The sequence below is a fragment of the Bombina bombina genome, chromosome 1 (genome assembly GCF_027579735.1).
Source record: "Bombina bombina isolate aBomBom1 chromosome 1, aBomBom1.pri, whole genome shotgun sequence".
Taxonomy (NCBI): Eukaryota; Metazoa; Chordata; class Amphibia; order Anura; family Bombinatoridae; genus Bombina; species Bombina bombina.
In genome coordinates, this window is record NC_069499.1 from 801,026,876 (window position 1) to 801,054,379 (window position 27,504).

A 27,504-nucleotide genomic window follows, 5' to 3' on the forward strand; every position below is an offset into this window, starting at 1 on the left:
ACTTAAAGGATGCGTACCTACGTATTCCTATCCACAAGGAACATTTTCGGTTCCTAAGGTTCGTCTTTCTGGACAAGCATTACCTGTGGCACTTCCATTCGGATTAGCCACTGCTCCAAGGATTTTCACAAGGGTACTAGGGTCCCTTCTAGCGGTGCTAAGACCAAGGGGCATTGCAGTAGTACCTTACGTGGACGACATCCTGATTCAAGTGTCGTCTCTGTCAAAAGCAAGGGCTCATACGGACATTGTCCTAGCCTTTCTCAGATCTCACAGGTGGAAAGTGAACATAGAAAAAAGTTATCTGTCCCCGTCAACAAGAGTTCCCTTCTTGGGAACAATAATAGTTTCCTTAGAAATGAAGGTTTTTCTGACAGAGGCCAGAAAATCAAAACTTCTAAGCTCTTGTCAGGTACTTCATTCTGTTCTTCTCCCTTCCATAGCGCAGTCCATGGAAGTAATAGGTTTGATGGTTGCGGCAATGGACATAGTTCCTTTTGCACGAATTCATCTAAGACCATTGCACCTGTGCATGCTCAGACAGTGGAATGGGGATTATACAGACTTGTCTCCGACGATACAAGTAGATCAAATAACCAGAGATTCACTCCGTTGGTGGCTGACCCTGGACAACCTGTCACAGGGAATGAGCTTCCGCAGACCAGAATAGGTCATTGTCACGACCGACGCCAGTCTGGTGGGCTGGGGCGCGGTCTGGGAACCCCTGAAAACTCAGGGTCTATGGTTTCGGGAAGACTCTCTTCTCCCGATAAACATAATGGAACTGAGAGCGATATTCAATGCTCTCAAGGCTTGGCCTCGACTAGCAAAGGCCAAATTCATATATCAACCATCAGGGGGTAACAAGGAGTTCCCTGGCGATGGAGGAGCATCCGGGGGAGTGGGAACTCCATCTGGAAATCTTTGCCCAAATAACTCAATTATGGGGCATTCCAGACATGGTTCTGATGGCCTCTCGTCAGAACTTCATGGTCCCTTGTTACGGGTCCAAATCCAGGGATCCCAAGGCGACTCTATTGGATACAATAGTAGCACCTTGGATCTTCAACCTAGCTTATGTATTCCCACCGTTTCCTCTCATTCCCAGGCTGGTAGCCAGGATCAATCTGGAGAGGGCTTCGGTGACCTTGATAGTTCCTGTGTGGCCACGCAGGACTTGGTATGCAGACCTGGTGAATGTGTCATCGGCTCCACCATGGAAGCTACCTTTGAGACAGGACCTTCTTATTCAGGGTCCATTCGAACATCCGAATCTGGTTTTCCTCCAACTGACTGCTTGGAGTTTGAACGCTTGATTTTATCAAAGCGTGGGTTTTCAGATTCTGTAATAGATACTCTTATTCAGGCTAGAAAGCCTGTAACTAGAAAAATTTACCATAATATATGGAAAAAATATATCTGTTGGTGTGAATCTAAAGGATTCCCATGGAACAAGATAAAAATTCCTAAGATTCTTTCCTTTCTACAAGAAGGTTTGGAGAAAGGATTTTCTGCGAGTTCTCTGAAGGGACAGATCTCTGCTTTATCTGTTTTACTTCACAAAAGGCTGGCAGCTGTGCCAGACGTTTAAGCGTTTGTTCAGGCTCTGGTTAGAATCAAGCCTGTTTACAGACCTTTGACTCTTCCCTGGAGTCTTAATCTAGTTCTTTCAGTTTTTCAAGGGGTTCCGTTTGAACCCTTACATTCCGTAGATATTAAGTTATTATCTTGGAAAGTTTTGTTTTAGGTTGCAATTTCTTCCGCTAGAAGAGTTTCTGAGTTATCTGCTCTGCAGTGTTCTCCGCCCTATCTGGTCCATGCAGATAAGGTGGTTTTTACATACTGAGCCTGGTTTTCTTCCGAAGGTTGTTTCCAACAAAAATATTAACCAGGAGATAGTTGTACCTTCTTTGTGTCCGAATCCAGTTTCATAGAAGGAACGTTTGTTACACAATTTGGACGTTGTCCGTGCTCTAAAATTCTATTTAGATGCTACAAAGGATTTCAGTCAAACATCTTCCTTGTTTGTTGTTTATTCTGGTAAAAGGAGAGGTCAAAAAGCAACTTCTACCTCTCTATCTTTTTGGCTTAAAAGCATCATCAGATTGGCTTATGAGACTGCCGGACGGCAGCCTCCTGAAAGAATCACAGCTCATTCCACTAGGGCCGTAGCTTCCACATGGGCCTTTAAGAACGAGGCTTCTGTTGATCAGATATGTAAGGCAGCGACTTGGTCTTCACTGCACACTTTTACCAAATTTTACAAATTTGATACTTTTGCTTCTTCTGAGGCTATTTTTTGGGAGAAAGGTTTTGCAAACCGTGGTGCCTTCCATCTAGGTGACCTGATTTGCTCCCTCCCATCATCCGTGTCCTAAAGCTTTGGTATTGGTTCCCACAAGTAAGGATGACGCCGTGGACCGGACACACCTATGTTGGAGAAAACAGAATTTATGTTTACCTGATAAATTACTTTCTCCAACGGTGTGTCCGGTCCACGGCCCGCCCTGGTTTTTTAATCAGGTCTGATGATTTATTTTCTTTAACTACAGTCACCACGGTATCATATGATTTCTCCTATGCAAATATTCCTCCTTTACGTCGGTCGAATGACTGGGGAAGGCGGAGCCTAGGAGGGATCATGTGACCAGCTTTGCTGGGCTCTTTGCCATTTCCTGTTGGGGAAGAGAATATCCCACAAGTAAGGATGACACCGTGGACCGGACACACCGTTGGAGAAAGTAATTTATCAGGTAAACATAAATTCTGTTTTTGGTATTTACTCCATTTTTATATCCATAGAGCTATTTGAAGATGTCTTACTCAGTTCTTCATCATCTGATGTTCAAGTAAGTCCTGGGAGCAGTCAGTGTCACACACTGTTTCTGAATTATGTCAGACATCCCACCCCTTTTTGTCTTGCTTCTGATTATACATTATTTTTCTTTCTCATGGCAGTGAGAGTCCACAAAATCCATTCATAACATATGGGAAATACTTCACCTGGCCACCAGGAGGAGGCAAAAACAACCCAAACAGAGCATTGCTATATCCCTCCCACTACCCCTCCCCTATCAGTAGTTCTTTGCCTTGTTTTATTGGGGTAGGTTATATCGCTAAAAAATTGGCTATTGCGCACGGAATATTCAGGTCTCCTGTATTACAAGTCGCAGCGGTATGGCTATACCGCTAGCATTTTAGCCTTTATGCAACTCTCCATTCCGCACTCAAAAAATTACTTTTGAGTGTAGAATTTTGCGGTCTCCCGTATTACTGGTTGTGCGGTCCAGCTATAACGCTAGCGTTATGGTTTATATTGCCGTGATCCATTCCGCGATCTGTGACCAGTAGTTATGGGATTTGTGAAAAACAAAAATCACAAAACTCATAACCAAAATATTACAAAGTACACTAACACCCATAAACTACCTATTAACCCCTAAACCGCAACCCCCAGCATCGCAAATACTATATTAAACTTTATAACCCCTAATCTGGCATCCACCCACAGAGCCAACACTAAATAAACATATTAACCCCTAAACCACCGACCCCCCACCGCCAACATTAAATAAACCTATTAACCCCTAAACCCCCCCATCGCTACTACTATAAAAAAACTATTAACCCCTAAACCGCCGGGCCCCCACATTGCCAACACTAAACTAAACCTATTAACCCCTAAACCGCCGACCCCCCACATCACAAAACACTAAATTAAACTATTAACCCCTAAACCTAACACCCCCCTTACTTTAAATTAAACTTACAATATCAATATAACTATCTTAAAATAAATAAGAACTTACCTGTGAAAAAAAAACTAAGATTAAACTATAAATTAACCTAATATTACTATTTAAAAAAAATAAAAAATAAATTACAATATTAAAAAATACTAACACTACGACAATATTTAAAAAACCTAACATTACAAAAAACAAACACTAAAATTACAAATATTAAAAATAATATAACATTACAAAATGTAATAAACTAAATGATCCAAAATAATAAAAAGTAAACCTAATCTAATAGCCCTATAAAAACAAAAAAGCCACCCCAAAATAAAAACACCCCCTAATCTATCAATTAACTACCAATAGTTTTTGTAGGGCATTGTCCTAAGTTAAACATCTCTTTCACATACAAAAATTACAAAGTCCCCCCTAAAACTAAACCCCCCCCCACCCAACCAACCCCCCAAAATAAAAAAAACCTGTCCAAAAAAATAAATAAGCTACCCATTGCCCCTAAAGGGGCATTTGTATGGACATTGCCCTAAAAAGGACAATCAGCTCTTTTGTGCCCATTAAAATTAAAATGCCCTAAGCTAAAAAAAAATACACCCACTCCTCCTCACCTCTAATGCGATTTCTCAACAGATAGATACTAGTTTATTAGTGTATTGAAAACCAATTTCGGGCAACTTCCTTTTGCACGCACAAAGTTGTCATCCCAGACATGTTTTTAGGGGATAGTAAAAGGACATTTCTCTTGTAAAGGTGTATCCAGTCCACGGTTCATCCATTACTTGTGGGATATTCTCCTTCCCAACAGGAAGCTGCAAGAGGACACCCACAGCAGAGCTGTCTATATAGCTCCTCCCCTAACTGCCACCCCCAGTCATTCTCTTGCAGCTCTCGACAAGAAAGGAAGTATCAAGAGAGATGTGGTGAATTAGTGTAGTTTTTTACCTTCAATCAAAAGTTTGTTATTTTTAAACGGTACCGGCGTTGTACTGTTTTTTACTCTCAGGCAGAAATTGGAAGAATTCTGCCTGGAGGTTTGATGATCTTAGCGGTTTGTAACTAAGGTCCATTGCTGTTCTCACACATAACTGAAGAGTATGGAAAGAAAACTTCAGTTGGGGGGACGGTCTGCAGATTGCCTGCTTTGAGGTATGTTCAGTATATTTTTTTCTAGAGAGATGATAAGGTCTAGAAAATGCTGACAGTGGCTGGTATATTTGAGGTAAGCCTGATACAGTGATTTAACAGCAACTGGGATCATGCTTGCAAAAAAGGGTAATATTCTTGTTAATACTCTTATTACTTAGTGTAAAAATGTTTGTATGTTTTAGAGTAAAAACGTTTTTTCTCTGAGGGTGATAAATCTTTATTTCTCCTACATTGGTGTGTCCGGTCCACGGCTTCATCCTTACTTGTGGGATATTCTCATTCCCTACAGGAAGTGGCAAAGAGAGCACAACAGCAGAGCTGTCCATATAGCTCCCCCTCTAGCTCCGCCCCCCAGTCATTCTCTTTGCCGCTCTGTACAAGTAGCATCTCCACGGGGGTGGTAAAGAGTATGTGGTGTTAGTTGTAGTTTTTTATTTCTTCTATCAAGAGTTTGTTATTTTAAAATAGTGCCGGTTTGTACTATTTACTCTGCAACATAAAATGAAGAAGATTTCTGTTAAAGAGGAGTATGATTTTAGCACCAGTAACTAAAATCGATTGCTGTTCCCACGCAGGACTGTTAAACCAGAGAACTTTCAAGGGGAAACAGTTTGCAGGCTTATCTGCTTCAGGTATGATAAGTCACTTTTCTAACAAAACCAAGTAATGCTAGAAGACTGTCAGTTATCCATTCTGGGATAGATAAGCCATTTTCTTAGACTCAGTAACAGAATTAAGGCTTATAATTTGGGCTCTATGCTGGTTGACACTATTGTGGACTAAGTCGTTAATTTTTTATCATGTTTATGTGACTTTGAAGTGTTTTTTTCAAACTTTAAAACACTTTTGGGTATGTTATTTGCGCCTGGCAGCCGTTTAGACACCTAATTTTGTCAGAAAGGCCCCTTCACTCTGGAATGCAGAGGGAGGAGGCCTCATTTTCGCGCCTCAGTTGCGCAGTTGCTTTTCATCAGAAGTTCATGCAGCTTCACGTGGAAGGTCAAGAGGCTTAGAAAAGGACTTATAAGAGGTTTATTTCGTTTTTGGTTAACCCATAAGGAAGGTAAAAGCTGCGGTGGAGACTGTGGCAGGGGACTGTAGTGTATTAACCGGTTAATTGCTGTTATTAGCTCCGGTTTGGGCATTTAAGGGTCAATTGGTCTGAAAATTGTTGTGCAATACTTTCAAAGCTTTAAGACACTACAGTGAACATTTCAGAAAGATCGGATATTTCTTTGATGTTTTTCTGACGTTTCAGTAATAAAGTGTGCTCCTTTATTATTTAAAGAGACAGTAACGGTTTTGTATAAAATTACTTTTCTTGCATTAAAAAGCTGCCTAGGTTTGTCTAACATGTCTGTGCCTTCAGATAGACTATGTTCTGTGTGTATGGAGGCCAAGGTGGTTCCACCATTAAATGTTTGTGCGAAGTGTGCCATAGGGTCCAAACAAATTAAGGACAGTACTGTCACTTTTATAAATGTTGCCCAAGATGATTCTTTAAATGAAGGTAGTGTGGATAGTTCATCATCCTCTCCTTCTGTGTCAACTCCAGCATTGCCCACGCAAGCGATACCTAGTACATCTAGCGCGCCAATGGCGGTTACTATGCAGCAATTGGCAGCAGTAATGGATAATTCACTAGCAGCTTTTTTATCCAAACTGCCAGCTTTTCCTAGAAAGCGTGATTGCTCAGTTTTAAATACAGAGGATGAGCAAGCAGACGCTGAGGATAATTTATCTATTATGCCCTCACATCAATCTGATTTGGCGGTGAGGGAGGGCCTGTCTGAAGGAGAAATTTCTGACACAGGAAAGATTTCTCAGCAGGCAGAGCCTGATATAGTTGCATTCAAATTTAAGCTAGAACACCTCCGCGCTCTGCTTAAGGAGGTGCTAGCTACTCTTGATGATTGTGATCCTTTGGTGATTCCAGAGAAATTGTGCAAAATGGACAAATTCTTAGAGGTCCCAGTGCACGCTGATGCTTTTCCGATACCCAAGAGGGTGGCGGATATAGTGACTAAGGAGTGGGAGAAGCCAGGTGTTCCTTTTGTTCCCCCTCCTATATTTAAGAAAATGTTCCCCATAGTTGACCCCAGAAGGGACGCATGGCAGACGGTTCCTAAGGTAGAGGGGGCAGTTTCAACATTAGCTAAGCGCACAACTATTCCAGTAGAGGACAGTTGCGCTTTTAAAGATCCGATGGATAAAAAATTAGAAGGATTGCTTAAGAAAATTTTTGTTCAGCAAGGTTTTCTTCTTCAACCAATTTCGTGCATTATTCCTGTCACCACAGCGGCGTCTTTTTGGTTCGATGAACTAGAAAATTTGCTACAGAAGGAGACTCCATATGATGAAGTCATGGACAGAATTCACGCATTGAAGTTGGCTAATTCTTTTATTTTAGATGCCGCTTTTCAATTAGCTAAATTAGCGGCGAAAAATTCAGGTTTTGCAATAGTGGCGCGCAGAGCGCTTTGGCTAAAATCTTGGTCGGCGGATGTGTCGTCCAAAACAAAATTGCTTAATATTCCTTTCAAGGGTAAGACCCTATTCGGGCCAGAGTTGAAAGAGATTATTTCAGACATCACTGGGGGAAAGGGCCATGCCCTTCCACAGGATAGGCCTTTCAAAGCAAAGAATAAGTCTAATTTTCGTTCCTTTCGCAACTTCAGGAACGGACCAGCTTCTAACTCTCAAGCCTCTAGACAAGAGGGTAACACTTCCCAGCCCAAGCCAGCATGGAAACCATTGCAAGGCTGGAACAAGGGGAAACAGGCCAAGAAGCCTGCTGCTCCAACCAAATCAGCATGAAAGGATAGCCCCCGATCCGGGACCGGATCTGGTGAGGGGCAGACTCTCTCTCTTTGCTCAGGCTTGGGCAAGAGATGTTCCAGACCCCTGGGCTTTAGAGATTGTCTCTCAGGGGTATCTCCTAGAATTCAAGGACCTTCCCCCAAAGGGAAGGTTTCACATTTCTCGCTTGTCTTCAGACCAGACAAAGAGACAGGCATTCTTACATTGCGTAGAAGACCTTTTCAAAATGGGAGTTATTCACCCAGTTCCAAAAGCAGAACAAGGACTGGGTTTTTACTCATACCTGTTTGTAGTTCCCAAAAAGGAGGGAACGTTCAGGCCAATTCTGGACTTAAAAATCCTAAACAAATTTCTCAGAGTTCCATCATTCAAGATGGAAACAATTCGAACAATTCTGCCTATGATCCAGGAGGGTCAATAAATGACTACTGTGAACCTAAAGGATGCATACCTGCATATTCCAATCCACATAAATCACCATCAGTTCCTAAGATTCGCTTTTCTGGACAAACATTACCTGTTTGTGGCCCTTCCTTTCGGGTTGGCCACCGCTCCAAGAATTTTCACAAAGGTGCTAGGGTCACTTCTAGCGGTACTAAGACCGCGGGGCATTGCAGTAGCACCTTACCTAGACGACATCTTAATACGGGCGTCGTCTCTTCCCAGAGCCAAGGCTCATACGGATATTGTTCTAGCCTTTTTAAGGTCTCACGGGTGGAAGGTGAACGTAGAAAAGAGTTCTCTGTCCCCGGTCACAAGGGTTCCCTTCCTGGGAACAATAATAGATTCGGTAGAAATGAAAATCTTTCTGACGGAGGTCAGGAAGTCAAAACTCTCAAAAGCTTGTCGAGTCTTTCATGCCATTGCTCAGCCGTCTGTGGCTCAGTGCATGGAGGTAATCGGTCTAATGGTGGCGGCAATGGACATTGTCCCATTTGCCAGAATTTATCTAAGACCACTGCAATTGTGCATGCTCAAGCAATGGAATGGGGATTATGCAGACTTGTCTCCCCAGATACAGATGGACCAGGAAACCAGAGACTCGCTTCTCTGGTGGTTGGTTCAGGATCACCTGTCGCAGGGACTGAGTTTCCGCAGACCAGAGTGGATCATTGTCACGACCGACGCCAGTCTCCTAGGCTGGGGCGTGGTGTGGGACTCCCTGAAAGCTCAGGGTCTTTGGTCTCAGGAAGAATCTCTTCTCCCGATAAACATTTTGGAACTAAGAGCGATATTCAATACGCTCCTGGCTTGGCCTCAACTAGCGAAGGCCAAATTAATAAGATTCAGTCGGACAACATGACGACTGTAGCGTACATTAATCATCAGGGAGGAACGAAGAGTTCCCTGGCGATGAGAGAAGTATCCAAGATCATCAAATGGGCGGAGGATCACTCCTGCCATCTATCTGCAATTCACATCCCAGGAGTAGACAACTGGGAGGCGGATTATTTGAGTAGTCAGACTTTCCATCCGGGGGAGTGGGAACTTCACCCGGAGGTCTTTGCCCAGTTAACTCAACTATGGGGCATTCCAGATCTGGATTTGATGGCGTCTCGTCAGAACTCCAAGGTTCCACGCTACGGGTCCAGGTCCATGGATCCCAAGGCGACATTGGTAGATGCATTAGTGGCGCCTTGGTCATTCAATCTAGCGTATGTCTTTCCACCGTTTCCTCTACTCCCCAGGCTAGTAGCCAGGATCAAACAGGAGAAGGCTTCGGTGATTCTAATAGCTCCTGCGTGGCCACGCAGGACTTGGTATGCAGACCTGGTGAATATGTCATCGGCTCCACCATGGAAGCTATCATTGAGACAGGACCTTCTAGTGCAAGGTCCATTCGAACATCCAAACCTAGTTTCTCTGCAACTGACTGCTTGGAGATTGAACGCTTGATTCTATCTAAGCGTGGGTTTTCGGAATCAGTTATAGATACTCTGGTTCAGGCTAGAAAGCCTGTAACCAGGAGAATTTACCATAAGATATGGCAGAAATATCTCTATTGGTGCGAATCCAAGGGTTACTCATGGAGTAAAATTAGGATTCCAAGGATTCTTTCCTTTCTCCAAGAAGGTTTGGAGAAAGGTCTGTCAGCTAGTTCTTTAAAAGGACAGATATCTGCTCTGTCTGTCTTGTTACACAAACGTCTGGCAGCTGTGCCAGATGTTCAGGCGTTCGTACAGGCGTTGGTCAGAATCAAGCCTGTCTACAGACCTGTGACTCCTCCATGGAGTCTAAATTTAGTTCTTTCAGTTCTTCAAGGGGTTCCGTTTGAACCTTTACATTCCATAGATATTAAGTTACTATCTTGGAAAGTTTTGTTTTTGGTTGCTATTTCTTTTGCTAGAAGAGTTTCTGAATTGTCTGCTTTGCAGTGTTTTTCACCCTATCTGGTTTTTCATACAGATAAGGTAGTTTTACGTACCAAGCCTGGTTTTCTTCCAAAGGTGGTTTCCAATAGGAATATTAACCAGGAAATAGTTGTTCCTTCTCTGTGTCCTAATCCAGTTTCTAAGAAGGAACGTTTGTTACACAATCTAGATGTGGTTCGGGCTTTAAAATTCTATCTAGAAGCAACAAAGGATTTCAGACAGACATCTTCATTGTTTGTCGTCTATTCTGGTAAGAGGAGAGGTCAGAAAGCTACTGCTACCTCTCTTTCCTTCTGGTTAAAAAGCATCATCCGATTGGCTTATGAGACTGCCGGACGGCAGCCTCCTGAACAAATTACTGCTCATTCTACTAGAGCTGTGGCTTCCACATGGGCCTTCAAGAATGAGGCTTCTGTTGAACAGATCTGTAAGGCAGCGACGTGGTCTTCTCTGCATACTTTTGCCAAATTTTACAAATTCGATACTTATGCTTCTTTGGAGGCTATTTTTGGGAGAAAGGTTTTACAAGCAGTGGTGCCTTCCGTTTAGGTTACCTGACTTGCTCCCTCCCGTCATCCGTGTCCTAAAGCTTTGGTATTGGTTCCCACAAGTAAGGATGAAGCCGTGGACCGGACACACCAATGTAGGAGAAAACAGAATTTATGTTTACCTGATAAATTTCTTTCTCCTACGGTGTGTCCGGTCCACGGCCCGCCCTGGCTTTTAGTCAGGTTTAAAATTTTTGTTTTTGTACACTACAGTCACCACTGCACCCTATGGTTCTCCTTTTTCTCCTGACCGTCGGTCGAATGACTGGGGGGCGGAGCTAGAGGGGGAGCTATATGGAGAGCTCTGCTGTTGTGCTCTCTTTGCCACTTCCTGTAGGGAATGAGAATATCCCACAAGTAAGGATGAAGCCGTGGACCGGACACACCGTAGGAGAAAGAAATTTATCAGGTAAACATAAATTCTGTTTTTGGGGCCTAGTTTTCCACATGGCTTGTTAGATCACTCCTAAATAAGGACCCCTAACTTTCAGTGCATGGTGGGAGGGGCCTATTTTTGCGTACTTTATGCGCAGTTAATCTTCAGACTGAGACATACAGCTTCCCTAAAGGAGTCCTCTGGCATCTAGGACCACTATAGAGGGTGTTTTCTCCAACATTGGTGTGTCCGGTCCACGGCGTCATCCATTACTTGTGGGATATTCTCCTCCCCTACAGGGAAAGGCAAGGAGAGCACACAGCAAGAGCTGTCCATATAGCTCCCCCTCTGGCTCCGCCCCCAGTCATTCTCCTTGCCGCTCTGAACAAGTAGCATCTCCACAGGGATGGTGAGGAGTTTGTGGTGTTAGTTGTAGTTTTTTATTTCTTCTATCAAGAGTTTGTTATTTTAAAATAGTGCTGGTATGTACTATTTACTCTGAAACAGAAAGAGATGAAGAGTTCTGTTTAAAAGAGGAGTATGGTTTTAGCAGCAGTAACTAAAATCGATTGCTGTTCCCACACAGGACTGTTGAGATGAGAGAACTTCAGTTGGGGGGAACAGTTTGCAGACTTTTCTGCTCAAGGTATGACTAGCCATTTTCTAACAAGACTGTGTAATGCTGGAAGGCTGTCATTTTTCCCTCATGGGGATCGGTAAGCCATTTTCTTAGACTTAGAAAGAATAAAGGGCTTATTATGGGCTATTAACTGGTGGACACTCTTAAGGGCTAAATCGATTGTTTTTTTAAGTTTTTATTTAAAGTTTGAAGTGGATTTCACACTTTTATTATTTGGGGAACGTTTTTTATCACCAGGCACTAGTTAAGACACCTTCCCAGTCAGGAAGGGCCTTTCACTGTATTAGGCAGAGCCTCATTTTCGCGCCATTATTGCACAGTTTCTTTTAAGTAAAGTGCATGCAGATGCATGTCAGAGGGTCTGGTGTCCACTGAAAAAGTTCCTAGAAGGCTTGAAATACCCCCCTGGGATAGTTGAAGTCACAACAAAGGCTGTGGCTGGGACTGTGGTGGGGTTAAAATTGCAAACGGCTCCGGTTTCCACATTTTAAGGGTTAACAGCTTGAAAATTGGGGTGCAATACTTTGAATGCATTAAGACACTGTGGTAAAAATTTGGTAAAGATTGGATAATTCCTTCATAGTTTTTCACATATTCAGTAATAAAGTGTGCCCTGTTTAACATTTAAAGAGACAGTAACGGTTTTGTTTTAAAACGGTTTTTGTACTTTATTAACCAGTTTAAGCCTGTTTAACATGTCTGTACCTTCTGATAGATCATGTTCTGTATGTATGGAAGCCAATGTGGTTCCCCCTTCAAATATATGTGATAATTGTGCCATAGCGTCCAAACACAGTAAGGACAGTATTGTAAGGTTGCCCAGGATGATTCCTCAGATGAAGGAAGTAGAGATAGTTCTACATCTTCTCCTTCTGTGTCTATACCAGTTATGCCCGCGCAGGCGACCCCTAGTACTTCTAGCGCGCCAATGCTTGTTACTATGCAACAATTGACGGCAGTAATGGATAACTCCATAGCTAATATTTTATCCAAAATGCCAGCATTTCAGAGAAAGCGCGATACACACTGTAGAGCAGGAGGGCGCTGATGATAATTTTTCTGTCATACCCTCACACCAGTCTGAAGTGGCAGTGAGGGAGGTTTTCTCAGATGGAGAAATTTCTGATACAGGAAGAATTTCTCAGCAGGCAGAACCTGATGTTGTGACATTTAATTTTAAATCAGAGCATCTCTGCGCATTACTTAAGGAGGTGCTATCTACTCTGGATGATTGTGACAATCTGGTCATCCCAGAAAACTTGTGCAAGATGGACAAGTTCCTAGAGGTCCCGGTGCACCCTGATGCCTTTCCGATACCTAAACGGGTGGTGGACATAGTGAATTAGGAGTGGGAGAAGCCAGGCATACCTTTTGTCCCTCCTCCTATATTTAAGAAATTGTTCCCTATGGTCGACCCCAGGAAGGACATATGGCAAACAGTCCCTAAGGTCGAGGGGGCGGTTTCTACACTAGCCAAACGCACGACCATTCCCATTGAGGACAATTGTGCTTTCAAAGATCCTATGGTTAAAAAATTGGAGGGTTTGCTTAAAAAGATTTTTGTACAGCAAGGTTACCTCCTTCAACCTATTTCGTGCATTATTCCTGTCACTATAGCGGCGTGGTTCTGGTTCGAGGAACTGGAAAAGTCGCTCAGTAGGGAGACAGAATTCACGCACTTAAGTTAGCTAATTCCTTTATTTTAGACGCCGCTTTGCAGTTAGCGAGATTAGCGGCGAAAAATTCAGGGTTTGCAATTGTGGCGCGCAGAGCGCTCTGGCTAAAGTCTTGGTCGGCGGATGTATCTTCCAAGACAAAATTGCTTAATATCCCTTTCAAAGGTAAGACCCTTTTCTCCTGTTAAGTGTAGTCAGTCCACGGGTCATCCATTACTTATGGGATTATAACTCCTCCCTAACAGGAAGTGCAAGAGGATCACCCAAGCAGAGCTGCTATATAGCTCCTCCCCTCTACGTCATACCCAGTCATTCTCTTGCACCTAACTAAAGATAGGACGTGTGAGAGGACTGTGGTGTGTTAAACTTAGTTTTTATTTCTTCAATCAAAAGTTTGTTATTTTAAACGGCACCGGAGTGTGTTGTTTGTTCTCAGGCAGCATTAGAAGAAGAATCTGCCTGAGTTTGTCTATGATCTTAGCGGTCGTAACTAAGATCCACTTGCTGTTCTCGGCCATTCTGAGGAGTGAGGTAACTTCAGAACAGGGGATAGCATACAGGGCCCACCTGCAAGGAGGTATGTGCAGTAAATTATTTTCTAAGGAATGGAATTGACTGAGAAAATACTGCTAATACCGATGTAATGTAAGTGCAGCCTTAAATGCAGTAGTAGTGACTGGTATCAGGCTGATATGTATGTTTGTATACTCTGAGGTATTTCTGGGGAATGGAATTTCACTAAGAAAATACTGTCAATATTAAAGTAATATTTGAGCCTGCAATGCAGTGAAAGCGACTAGCAGCAGGCTTATTAATAACACTTCATAATTTTCAATTTTTAAAAACGTTTACTGGCATGTTAATCGTTTTTTCTGAGGTACTTGGTGATAAAACTTTATGGGCATGATTTTTACCACATGGCTGTCGTTTTTTCTGAATAAAAACAGTTTACTGAGCTTCCCCACTGTTGTAATATGAGTGGGAGGGGCCTATTTTAGCGCTTTATTGCGCAGTAAAAATTTAGTCACAGTCTTCCTATTTCTTCCTCCATGATCCAGGACGTCTCTACAGAGCCCAGGGGTCTCCAAAACTAGTTTTGAGGGAGGTAATCAGTCACAGCAGACCTGTGACAGTGTGTTTGACTGTGATAAAAACGTTTATTATTTCAACTGTTATCCGTTTTGGGTATTAAGGGGTTAATCATCCTTTTGCTGGTGGGTGCAATCCTCTGCTAACTTTATACATTTTCTGTTAAAATTTGGTTGTTTTAACATATTTGGTTCATTGTTAATTCAACTGTGTCACAGTTTTATTTTTCTTAAAGGCGCAGTAGCGTTTTTTTTATATAGCTTGTAAATTTATTTAAAAGTTTTTTTTCCAAGCTTGCTAGTGTTATTGCTAGTCTGTTTAAACATGTCTGACACAGATGAATCTGTTTGTTCACTATGTTTAAAGGCCAATGTGGAGCCCAATAGAAATTTGTGCACTCAATGTATAGATATTACTTTGAATAAAAGTCAAACTTTATATGTTAAAAAAATATCACCAGACAACGAGGGGGAAGTTATGCCGACTAACTCTCCTCACGTGTCAGTACCTTCGCCTCCCGCTCAGGAGGTGCGTGATATTGTGGCGCCAAGTACATCAGGGCGGCCCATACAAATCACTTTGCAAGACATGGCTAATGTTATGACTGAAGTACTATCTAAATTGCCAGAATTAAGAGGTAAACGCGATCACTCTGTGGTAAGAACAGAGTGCGCTGATAATAATAGAGCCATGTCTGATACTGCGTCACAATTTGCAGAACATGAGGACGGAGAGCTTCATTCTGTGGGTGACGGATCTGATCCAAGTAAACTGGATTCAGAGATTTCAAATTTTAAATTTAAGCTTGAGAACCTCCGTGTATTACTAGGGGAGGTATTAGCAGCTCTGAATGATTGTAACACGGTTGCAATTCCCGAGAAAGTATGTAGGCTGGTAAATATTTTGCGGTACCGACGTGTACTGACGTTTTTCCTATACCTAAAAGGCTTACAGAAATTGTTAACAAGGAGTGGGATAGACCCGGTGTGCCCTTTTCACCCCCTCCTATATTTAGAAAAATGTTTCCAATAGACGCCACCACACGGGACCTATGGCAGACGGTCCCTAAGGTGGAGGGAGCAGTTTCTACTCTGGCTAAGCGCACCACTATCCCGGTGGAGGATAGCTGTGCTTTTTCAGATCCAATGGATAAAAAGTTAGAGGGTTACCTTAAGAAAATGTTTGTTCAGCAAGGTTTTATATTACAACCCCTTGCATGCATCGCGCCTGTCACTGCTGCGGTGGCATTCTGGTTTGAGTCTCTGGAAGAGACCCTTAGCACAGCTCCATTGGATGAGATTATGAACAAGCTTAAAGCCCTTAAGCTAGCTAATTCATTTATTTCTGATGCCGTAGTACACTTAACCAAACTTACGGCTAAGAACTCCGGATTCGCCATTCAAGCGCGTAGAGCGCTGTGGCTTAAATCCTGGTCAGCTGATGTGACTTCTAAATCTAAATTGCTTAATATTCCTTTCAAAGGGCAGACATTATTCGGGCCCGGCTTGAAAGAAATTATCGCTGACATTACTGGAGGTAAGGGCCATGCCCTGCCTCAAGACAGGGCCAAACCAAAGGCTAAACAGTCTAATTTTCGTGCCTTTCGTAACTTCAAGGCAGGAGCAGCATCAACTTCCTCCGCTCCAAGACAGGAAGGAACTGTTGCTCGCTACAGACAGGGCTGGAAACCTAACCAGTCCTGGAACAAGGGCAAGCAGGCCAGAAAACCTGCTGCTGCCCCTAAGACAGCATGAAGTGAGGGCCCCCGATCCGGAAACGGATCTAGTGGGGGGCAGACTTTCTCTCTTCGCCCAGGCTTGGGCAAGAGATGTCCAGGATCCCTGGGCGTTGGAGATCATATCTCAGGGATATCTGCTGGACTTCAAAGCTTCTCCTCCACAAGGGAGATTTCATCTTTCAAGGTTATCTGCAAACCAGATAAAGAAAGAGGCGTTTCTACGCTGTGTACAAGACCTCTTACTAATGGGAGTGATCCACCCAGTTCCGCGGTCGGAACACGGGCAAGGATTCTATTCAAATCTGTTTGTGGTTCCCAAAAAAGAGGGAACCTTCAGACCAATCTTGGACTTAAAGATCCTAAACAAATTCCTAAGAGTTCCATCGTTCAAAATGGAAACTATTCGAACCATCTTACCCATGATCCAAGAGGGTCAGTACATGACCACAGTGGATTTAAAGGATGCCTACCTTCACATACCGATTCACAAGGATCATTACCGGTATCTAAGATTTGCCTTCCTAAACAGGCATTACCAGTTTGTAGCTCTTCCCTTCGGGTTAGCTACGGCTCCAAGAATCTTTACAAAGGTTCTGGGCTCTCTTCTGGCGGTACTAAGACCGCGAGGCATAGCGGTAGCTCCGTACCTAGACGACATTCTGATACAAGCGTCAAGTTTCCAAACTGCCAGGTCTCATACAGAGTTAGTTCTGGCATTTTTAAGGTCGCATGGGTGGAAGGTGAACGTAGAAAAGAGTTCTCTATTGCCACTCACAAGAGTTCCCTTTCTAGGGACTCTTATAGATTCTGTAGAAATGAAAATTTACCTGACGGAGGACAGGTTATCAAAACTTCTAAATGCTTGCCGTGTCCTTCATTCCATTCAACACCCGTCAGTGGCTCAGTGCATGGAGGTAATCGGCTTAATGGTAACGGCAATGGACATAGTACCATTTGCGCGCCTGCATCTCAGACCGCTGCAATTGTGCATGCTAAGTCAGTGGAATGGGGATTACTCAGATTTGTCCCCTCTGCTAAATCTGGATCAAGAGACCAGAGATTCTCTTCTATGGTGGCTTTCTCGGCCACATCTGTCCAAGGGGATGCCCTTCCGCAGGCCAGATTGGACGATTGTAATAACAGACGCCAGCCTTCTAGGTTGGGGCGCAGTCTGGAATTCCCTGAAGGCTCAGGGATCATGGACTCAGGAGGAGAGACTCCTTCCAATAAACATTCTGGAATTAAGAGCAATTTTCAATGCTCTTCTGGCTTGGCCTCAGTTAGCAACTCTGAGGTTCATCAGGTTTCAGTCGGACAACATCACGACTGTGGCTTACATCAACCATCAAGGAGGAACAAGGAGTTCCCTAGCGATGATGGAAGTCTCAAAGATAATTCGCTGGGCAGAGTCTCACTCTTGCCACCTGTCAGCGATCCACATCCCAGGCGTGGAGAACTGGGAGGCGGATTTTCTAAGTCACCAGACCTTTCATCCGTGGGAGTGGGAACTTCATCCGGAGGTGTTTGCCCAACTGCTTCATCATTGGGGCAAACCAGATCTGGATCTCATGGCGTCTCGCCAGAATGCCAAGCTTCCTTGTTACGGATCCAGGTCCAGGGACCCGGGAGCGGTGCTGATAGATGCTCTGACAGCACCTTGGGTCTTCAACATGGCTTATGTGTTTCCACCTTTCCCGATGCTTCCTCGATTGATTGCCAGGATCAAACAGGAGAGAGCATCGGTGATTCTAATAGCGCCTGCGTGACCACGCAGGACCTGGTATGCAGATCTAGTGGACATGTCGTCCTGTCCACCATGGTCTCTGCCTCTGAGACAGGACCTTCTGATTCAGGGTCCTTTCAAACATCCAAATCTAATTTCTCTGAGGCTGACTGCATGGAGATTGAACGCTTGATTCTATCAAAGCGTGGATTCTCGGAGTCAGTGATTGATACCTTAATACAGGCTAGGAAACCTGTTACCAGGAAAATTTACCATAAAATATGGCGTAAATACTTATATTGGTGCGAATCCAAGAGTTACTCATGGAGTAAGGTTAGGATTCCTAGGATATTGTCTTTTCTACAAGAAGGTTTAGAAAAGGGTTTATCTGCTAGTTCGTTAAAGGGACAGATTTCTGCTCTGTCTATTCTTCTACACAAACGTCTGGCAGAAGTTCCAGACGTTCAGGCTTTTTGTCAGGCTTTGGCTAGGATTAAACCTGTGTTTAAGACTGTTGCTCCGCCGTGGAGCTTAAACTTAGTTCTTAACGTTCTGCAAGGTGTTCCGTTTGAACCCCTTCATTCCATCGATATCAAGCTGTTATCTTGGAAAGTTCTGTTTTTAATGGCTATTTCCTCGGCTCGAAGAGTCTCTGAGTTATCGGCCTTACATTGTGATTCTCCTTATCTGATTTTTCATTCAGACAAGGTAGTTCTGCGTACTAAACCTGGGTTCTTACCTAAGGTAGTCACTAACAAGAATATCAATCAAGAGATTGTTGTTCCATCATTGTGCCCTAACCCTTCTTCAAAGAAGGAACGACTTTTGCACAATCTGGACGTCGTCCGTGCCCTGAAATTTTATTTGCAGGCAACTAAAGATTTTCGTCAAACTTCTTCCCTGTTTGTCGTTTATTCTGGACAGAGGAGAGGTCAAAAAGCTTCGGCTACCTCTCTCTCTTTTTGGCTTCGTAGCATAATACGTTTAGCCTATGAGACTGCTGGACAGCAGCCTCCTGAAAGGATTACAGCTCATTCTACTAGAGCTGTGGCTTCCACTTGGGCCTTTAAGAATGAGGCCTCTGTTGAACAGATTTGCAAGGCTGCAACTTGGTCTTCACTTCACACTTTTTCAAAATTTTACAAATTTGACACTTTTGCTTCTTCAGAGGCTGTTTTTGGGAGAAAGGTTCTACAGGCAGTGGTTCCTTCCGTGTAAAGATCCTGCCTGTCCCTCCCGTCATCCGTGTACTTTTAGCTTTGGTATTGGTATCCCATAAGTAATGGATGACCCGTGGACTGACTACACTTAACAGGAGAAAATATAATTTATGCTTACCTGATAAATTCATTTCTCCTGTAGTGTAGTCAGTCCACGGCCCGCCCTGTTTTTTACGGCAGGTCTAAATTTTAATTAAACTCCAGTCACCACTGCACCCTATAGTTTCTCCTTTCTCGTATGGTTTCGGTCGAATGACTGGATATGACGTAGAGGGGAGGAGCTATATAGCAGCTCTGCTTGGGTGATCCTCTTGCACTTCCTGTTAGGGAGGAGTTATAATCCCATAAGTAATGGATGACCCGTGGACTGACTACACTACAGGAGAAATGAATTTATCAGGTAAGCATAAATTATATTTTTGGGCCAGAATTGAAAGAAATTATTTCAGACATCACTGGGGGAAAGGGCCATGCCCTCCCACAGGATAGGCCTTTCAAGGCTAAGAATAAGCCCAATTTTCGTTCCTTTCGCAATTTCAGGAAAGGACCGGCTTCTAACTCGGCAGCCTCTAGACAAGAGGGTAACGCTTCCCAGACTAAACCAGCTTGGAAACCAATGCAAGGCTGGAATAAGGGTAAACAGGCCAAGAAGCCTGCTGCTGCTACCAAGACAGCATGAAGGGGTAGCCCCCGATCCGGGACCGGATCTAGTAGGGGGCAGACTCTCTCTCTTTGCTCAGGCTTGGGCAAGAGATGTTCAGGATCCCTGGACACTAGAAATAGTCTCTCAGGGTTATCTTCTAGAATTCAAGGAACTACCCCAAGGGGAAGGTTCCACATTTCTCACTTATCTTCAAACCAAATAAGTAGACAGGCATTCTTACATTGTGTAGAAGACCTGTTAAAGATGGGAGTGATACACCTAGTTCCAACTGTGGAACAAGGTCAGGGGTTTTTACTCAAATCTGTTTGTAGTTCCCAAAAAAGAGGGAACTTTCAGACCAATTCTGGATTTAAAAATTCTAAACAAATTTCTCAGAGTTCCATCGTTCAAAATGGAAACCATTCGAACAATTTTACCTACAATCCAGGAGGGTCAATATATGACTACCGTGGATTTAAAGGATGCGTATCTACATATTCCTATCCACAAAGATCATCATCATTTCCTAAGGTTCGCCTTTCTGGACAAACATTATCAGTTCGTGGCTCTCCCATTCGGACTAGCCACTGCTCCCAGAATTTTCACAAAGGTGCTCGGGTCCCTTCTAGCGGTTCTAAGACCAAGGGGCATTGCAGTGGCACCTTATCTGGACGACATTCTAATTCAAGTGTCGTCTCTTTCCAAGGCAAAGGCTCATACAGACATTGTTCTAGCCTTTCTCAGATCTCACGGGTGGAAGGTGAACGTAGAAAAGAGTTCCCTGTCTCCGTCGACAAGATTTCCCTTTTTGGGAACAATAATAGATTCTTTTGAAATGAAGATCTTCCTGACAGAAGTCAGAACGTCAAAGCTTCTAAACGCTTGTCAAGTTCTTCTCTCTATTCTGCAGCCTTCCATAGCTCAGTGCATGGAAGTAGTAGGGTTGATGGTTGCAGCAATGGACATAGTTCCTTTTGCTCGAATTCATCTAAGCCAAAGTGGGTCATTGTCACGACCGACGCCAGTCTATCAGGCTGGGGCGCGGTCTGGGATTCCCTGAAAACTCAGGGTTTATGGTCTCGGGAAGAGTCTCTTCTCCCGATCAACATCCTGGAACTGAGAGCGATATTCAATGCTCTCCGGGCTTGGCCTCATCTAGCGTAGGCCGGATACATAAGATTCCAGTCAGATAACATGACGACTGTAGCTTACATCAACCATCAGGGAGGAACAAGGAGTTCCTTGGCGATGAGAGAGGTATCCAAGATCATCAAATGGGCGGAGGATCACTCCTGCCACCTATCTGCAATCCACATCCCAGGAGTAGACAACTGGGAGGCGGATTATCTGAGTCGTCAGATTTTCTATCCAGGGGAGTGGGAACTCCACCCGGAGGTGTTTGCCCAGTTTACTCAATTATGGGGCATTCCAGACATGGATCTGATGGCGTCTCGTCAGAACTTCAAGGTTCCTTGCTACGGGTCCAGATCCAGGGATCCCAAGGCCACTCTAGTGGATGCATTAGTGGCGCCTTGGTCGTTCAATCTAGCTTATGCGTTTCCACAGTTTCCCTCTCCTTCCCAGGCTTGTAGCCAGGATCAAACAGGAGAAGGCCTCGGTGATTCTGATAGCTCCTGCGTGGCCGCGCAGGACTTGGTATGCAGACCTGGTGAATATGTCATCGGCTCCACCATGGAAGCTACCTTTGAGACAGGATCTTCTAGTACAAGGTCCATTCGAACATCCAAATCTAATTTCTCTGCAGCTGACTGCTTGGAAATTGAACGTTTGATTTTATCCAAGCGTGCGTTTTCAGATTCAGTGATAGATACTCTGGTCCAAGCCAGAAAACCTGTGTCTAGAAAGATTTACCATAAAATATGGAAAAGATATATCTGTTGGTGTGAATCCAAGGGATTCTCCTGGAGTAAGATTAAAATTCCTAAGATCCTCTCCTTTCTCCAAGAAGGTTTGGATAAGGGATTGTCAGCGAGTTCTCTAAAAGGACAGATTTCTGCTTTATCTGTCTTGTTATACAAACGACTGGCAGCTGTGCCAGAGGTACAAGCTTTTGTACAGGCTTTGGTCAGAATCAAACCTGTTTACAGACCCTTGAATCCTCCTTGGAGTCTAAATTTAGTTCTTTCAGTTCTTCAGGGGGTTCGTTTGAACCCTTACATTCCATAGATATCAAATTGCTATCTTGGAAAGTTCTGTTTTTGGTTGCTATTTCTTCTGCTAGAAGAGTTTCTGAATTATCTGCTTTGCAGTGTGATCCACCCTATCTGGTGTTCCATTCAGATAAGGTTATTTTGCGTACCAAGCCTGGTTTTCTTCCAAAAGTTGTTTCCAACAAGAATATTAACCAGGAAATAGTTGTTCCTTCTCTGTGCCCGAATCCAGTTTCAAAGAAGGAACGTTTGTTACACAATTTAGATGTAGTCCGTGCTTTAAAGTTCTATTTAGAAGCAACAAAGAATTTTAGACAAACCTCATCCTTGTTTGTCGTTTACTCTGGTAAGAGGAGAGGACAAAAAGCTATTGCTACCTCTCTTTCTTTCTGGCTGAAAAGCATTATCCGATTGGCTTATGAGACTGCCGGACGGCAGCCTCCTGAACGAATCACAGCTCACTCCACTAGGGCTGTGGCTTCCACATGGGCCTTCAAGAACGAGGCTTCTGTTAATCAGATATGTAAGGCAGCGACTTGGTCTTCTCTGCACACTTTTGCCAAATTTTACAAATTTGATATTTTTGCTTCTTCGGAGGCTGTTTTTGGGAGAAAGGTTTTGCAAGCCGTGGTGCCTTCTGTTTAGGTAACCTGATTTGCTCCCTCCCTTCATCCGTGTCCTAAAGCTTTGGTATTGGTTCCCACAAGTAATGGATGACGCCGTGGACCGGACACACCAATGTTGGAGAAAACAGAATTTATGCTTACCTGATAAATTACTTTCTCCAACGGTGTGTCCGGTCCACGGCCCGCCCTGGTTTTTTAATCAGGTTTGAAAAATTTTTCTTTTTCTTTATACACTACAGTCACCACGGCACCCTATAGTTTCTCCTTTTTCTCCTAACCGTCGGTCGAATGACTGGGGGCGGAGCCAGAGGGGGAGCTATATGGACAGCTCTTGCTGTGTGCTCTCCTTGCCTTTCCCTGTAGGGGAGGAGAATATCCCACAAGTAATGGATGACGCCGTGGACCGGACACACCGTTGGAGAAAGTAATTTATCAGGTAAGCATAAATTCTGTTTTTCCTGCAAAAAAATGTGTAGGTAGGGCCACAGCAGAGCTGTGGCAGTGTGTTTCACTGTTTTTTTAACGGTTTTTCCGTTTTTCTAATCCGTTTTGGGGCCTAAGGGGTTAATCATCCCTTTGCAAGTGGGTGCAATGCTGCTTTAGTCTCTTATACACACTGTAAAAATTTTGTAGAGTTTACTACTTTTTATCACTGTTTTGCAGTTTATGAGGTAGTTTTTTTTCTTTTAAAGGCACAGTACCATTTTTATTTAATTGCTTTTTCACATTTATTAAAGTGTTTTCCAAGCTTGCTGGTCTCATTACTAGTCTGTTAAACATGTCTGACATAGAGGAAACTCCTTGTTCATTATGTTTAGAAGCCATTGTGGAACCCCCTCTTAGAATGTGTGCCAAATGCACTGACCTTTCTATAAGTTATAAAGACCATATTATGGGTTTTAAGGATTTATCACCAGAGGTTTCTCAGACTGACAAAAGGGAGGTTAAACCACCTAGCTCTCCCAATGTGTCAGAACCTATATCTCCCGCGCATGTGACGCCAAGTACATCTGGCGCGTCCAATGCGTTTACCTTACAAGACATGGCGGCAGTTATGAATCATACCCTCACAGAGGTATTGTCCAAACTGCCAGGGTTACAAGGAAAGCGAGACAGCTCTGGGGTTAGAACAAATACAGAGCTTTCTGACGCTTTAGTAGCTATGTCTGATATACCCTCACAATGTACAGAAGCCGAAGCAGGAGAGCTTCTATCTGTGGGTGACATTTCTGATTCAGGGAAGGCGTTACTCCAGTCTGACTCTGAAATGACAGCATTTAAATTTAAGCTGGAACACCTCCGCTTGTTGCTCAAGGAGGTTTTAGCAACTCTGGACGACTGTGACACCATTGTAGTCCCAGAGAAATTGTGTAAAATGGACAAATACTTTGCAGTGCCTGTTTACACTGATGTTTTTCCAATCCCTAAGAGGTTTTCAGAAATTATTACGAAGGAATGGGATAGACCTGGTGTACCGTTCTCTCCTCCTCCTGCGTTTAAAAGGATGTTTTAAGACTTCCGGCCGATGGGTGGAGCCAACAGGTAGCTCTGCAGGTAGCTGCCTGAAAACCTCACCTCTCCCTGTTTGGGATTCAAGTTACTATTCCCCGGCATTCTGAAGGCTACCTATGTCCTATTCCTGGTATATAGGCTGGTACGTGATCTACGGATCTCAGACTGGAAGTCAATTTGAGGCATTAAACTGCTAAGTTGCTGCAGCATCTCCATAACAATACACCGATGTGTGTAACCACTAAGACATACAGACATAGCGGTGTCTCACCTGGAGCAGGGTGCTTCTTCTGAAAAGCCGGACATTACACAAACCCCGTTCACACCCTACCTGCAAAGGTGTGGACGGAGAACGCTGAAGGCGGACATTTTACCCTTTGTGGTTGTTACCATCTTATGTGCTGTTACCCGGCTTCTATCTGAAATTAACTGTGCGCTGAACAGAGACACTCTATAGCTACCGCTCTGCCGATGCTGGCTGCTTGAATAATAAGAGTGCTTGTGCCCGCAATACTTTTTACGGATTATCTTTTGGCCGCTTAGGGTTCCCATATTCCCGCATTCAACTCACCTGGGAGAGTCTAGATGCGCCCTTGATTATAGCGGGAGACAAGTGTGCGTTGGCCTTCGAGCGGTGGTAGCTGGAGCCGCGGAGTGTGACATCCGGAGCAGCTGAAGTGACGCGGCCCGCTGCGGCGTAGGAATCTGAGGATTGAACCGGAGCTCTTTGCCAATACGGGCAGCATTCTGGGGGCTGCCCGCAGAGATGTGCTACGCGAAACAACACGAAATATAAAGAGCCCACATACTCGCACCAAAGAGGAGCTATAGGATTAGGCCACCAAACAGAGAGCGACACAGGCTCCCCTGCAAGTATTCCTCTTTTTTTTCTTTCTGGCTAATAGAGGATAGTAGAGAAGTCGGAATTTCTGTTTTCTGAGAGACGCCCTGGTGTGTCTCGCTACACAAGTGGCTTGCTTACTAAGCTGAAATCAACAGTATCGGACGCCAGAGAAAGCCCGAAAAAGCAGCGGAACTGAGCTAAGTATCATTCTGCATCTTTTTTCTTGGGGCTTTAATTACAACCCTATCTGGAAGATTAGAAGTATTGTTGATTGACTAACCTTTACTGGTGAACTGCTATCCAATTTTGTGTCTCTGACTTTAGGGCGAGATCCACAAGTGACCGCCTATTAGATGGATTAATTCCTATATAACCTGTTCAGATATCAATGTCATTTAATTACGGCCTCATATGCATTTGTATAGGAAGATAATTGGCTTTGATCTGTAAATATTATGCCATTTTTTAAATAAGTTGCTATTTAAGTATTTGCAGATTGTATGGTTAATATGCAGTGGTGAAGGCGGGGCAACTATTTTTCTGTTAGATGCAAGCTGACAGGTATATGATTAAGATAGTACTGTGTTTACTGCTTATTTAAACATTGAAGTGGTTATATGGTTCTTTGCTAAATTAGAAGTCACTCTAAGGTTTAACTAGAGGACCGTCTCTTATACAGCTACTGACCTGGGTAAAGGGGATAGCGGATAGGATATTTCTCTTGTTAAGTGTAGTCAGTCCACGGGTCATCCATTACTTATGGGATTATATCTCTTCCCCAACAGGAAGTTGCAAGAGGATCACCCAAACAGAGCTGCTATATAGCTCCTCCCCTCACATGTCATATCCAGTCATTCTCTTGCAACCTAACTAAAGATAGGTCGTTGTGAGAGGTCTGTGGTGTTTTTAAACTTAGTTTATTTCTTCAATCAAAAGTTTGTTATTTTAAATGGCACCGGAGTGTGCTGTTTGTTCTCAGGCAGCATTAGAAGAAGAATCTGCCTGCGTTTTCTATGATCTTAGCAGACGTAACTAAGATCCACTGGCTGTTCTCACACATTCTGGGGAGTGAGGTAACTTCAGAAAAGGGGAATAGCATGCAGGGCCCCCCTGCAAACGAGGTATGTGCAGTAAATTATTTTTCTAAGGAATGGAATTGACTGAGAAAATACTGCTAATACCAATGTAATGTAAGTTCAGCCTTAAATGCAGTGGTAGCGACTGGTATTAGGCTGATGAGTGTGTGTACACTGAAGTATTTTCTAGGGAATGGAATTTGACTCAGAAAATACTGTTAATACTGAAGTAATGTATGAGCCTTAACTGCAGTAAAAGCGACTGGTAGCAGGCTTATTAATAACACTTCATAGCTTTTAAAATGTATGTTCAAAACGTTTACTAGCATGTTAATCGTTTTTTGTGAGGTACTTGGTGGTAAAACTTATTGGGGCATGATTTTTACCACATGGCTATCTTTGTTTCTGCATAGAAACAGTTAACTGAGCTTCCCCACTGTTGTAATATGAGTGGGAGGGGCCTATTTTAGCGCTTTTTTGCGCAGTAAAAATTCAGTCACAATCTTCCTACTTCATCCTCCATGATCCAGGACGTCTCTAGAGAGCTCAGGGGTCTTCAAAATTCATTTTGAGGGAGGTAATCAGTCAGAGCAGACCTGTGACAGTGTGTTTGACTGTGATAAAAACGTTAATTATTAAATTGTTATCCGTTTTTGGGTATTAAGGGGTTAATCATCCTGTTGCTGGTGGGTGCAATCCTTTGCTAACTTAATACATTTACTGTGAAAATTTCGTTTGCTATAACTAATTTGGTTCATTGTTATTTCAACTGTGACAGCTTTATGTGCTTCTTAAAGGCGCAGTAGCGTTTTTTATATTGCTTGTAAATTTATTTTAAAGTATTTTCCAAGCTTGCTAGTCTCATTGCTAGTCTGTTTAAACATCACTTTGCAAGACATGGCTACTGTTATGACAGAAGTATTATCTAAATTGCCAGAATTAAGAGGCAAGCGCGATTGCTCTGGGTTAAGGACAGAGCGTGCTGATGATGGGAGAGCCATGTCCGATACTGCGTCACAATTTGCAGAACATGAGGACGGAGAGCTTCATTCTGTGGGTGACGGATCTGATCCAGGGAGACTGGATTCAGAGATTTCTAATTTTAAATTTAAGCTTGAGAACCTCCGCGTATTGCTAGGGGAGGTATTAGCGGCTCTGAATGATTGTAACACGGTTGCAATTCCAGAGAAATTATGTAGGCTGGATAGATACTATGCGGTACCGGTGTGTACTGACGTTTTTCCTATACCTAAGAGGCTTACAGAAATTATTAGCAAGGAGTGGGATAGACCCGGTATGCCTTTTTCCCCCCCTCCTATATTTAGGAAAATGTTTCCAATAGACGCCACCACACGGGACTTATGGCAGACGGTCCCTAAGGTGGAGGGAGCAGTTTCTACTTTGGCTAAGCGTACCACTATCCCGGTGGAGGATAGTTGTGCCTTTTCAGATCCAATGGATAAAAAATTAGAAGGTTACCTTAAGAAAATGTTTGTTCAACAAGGTTTTATCTTACAGCCCCTTGCATG

The 27,504-nt window shown here is 43.5% G+C and overlaps 1 protein-coding gene across 1 annotated transcript in view; it reads left to right on the top strand.

The window, feature by feature from the left end:
• The window catches only part of MEIOSIN (meiosis initiator), a 246,886-nt gene that overhangs the window by 121,758 nt on the left and 97,624 nt on the right, over window positions 1–27,504 (top strand). Inside the window, exon 8 of the mRNA XM_053715311.1 lies at window positions 2,803–2,849. Coding sequence (XP_053571286.1) covers window positions 2,803–2,849 — 47 coding nt within the window. The remainder of the gene's footprint in view (window positions 1–2,802; window positions 2,850–27,504) is intronic.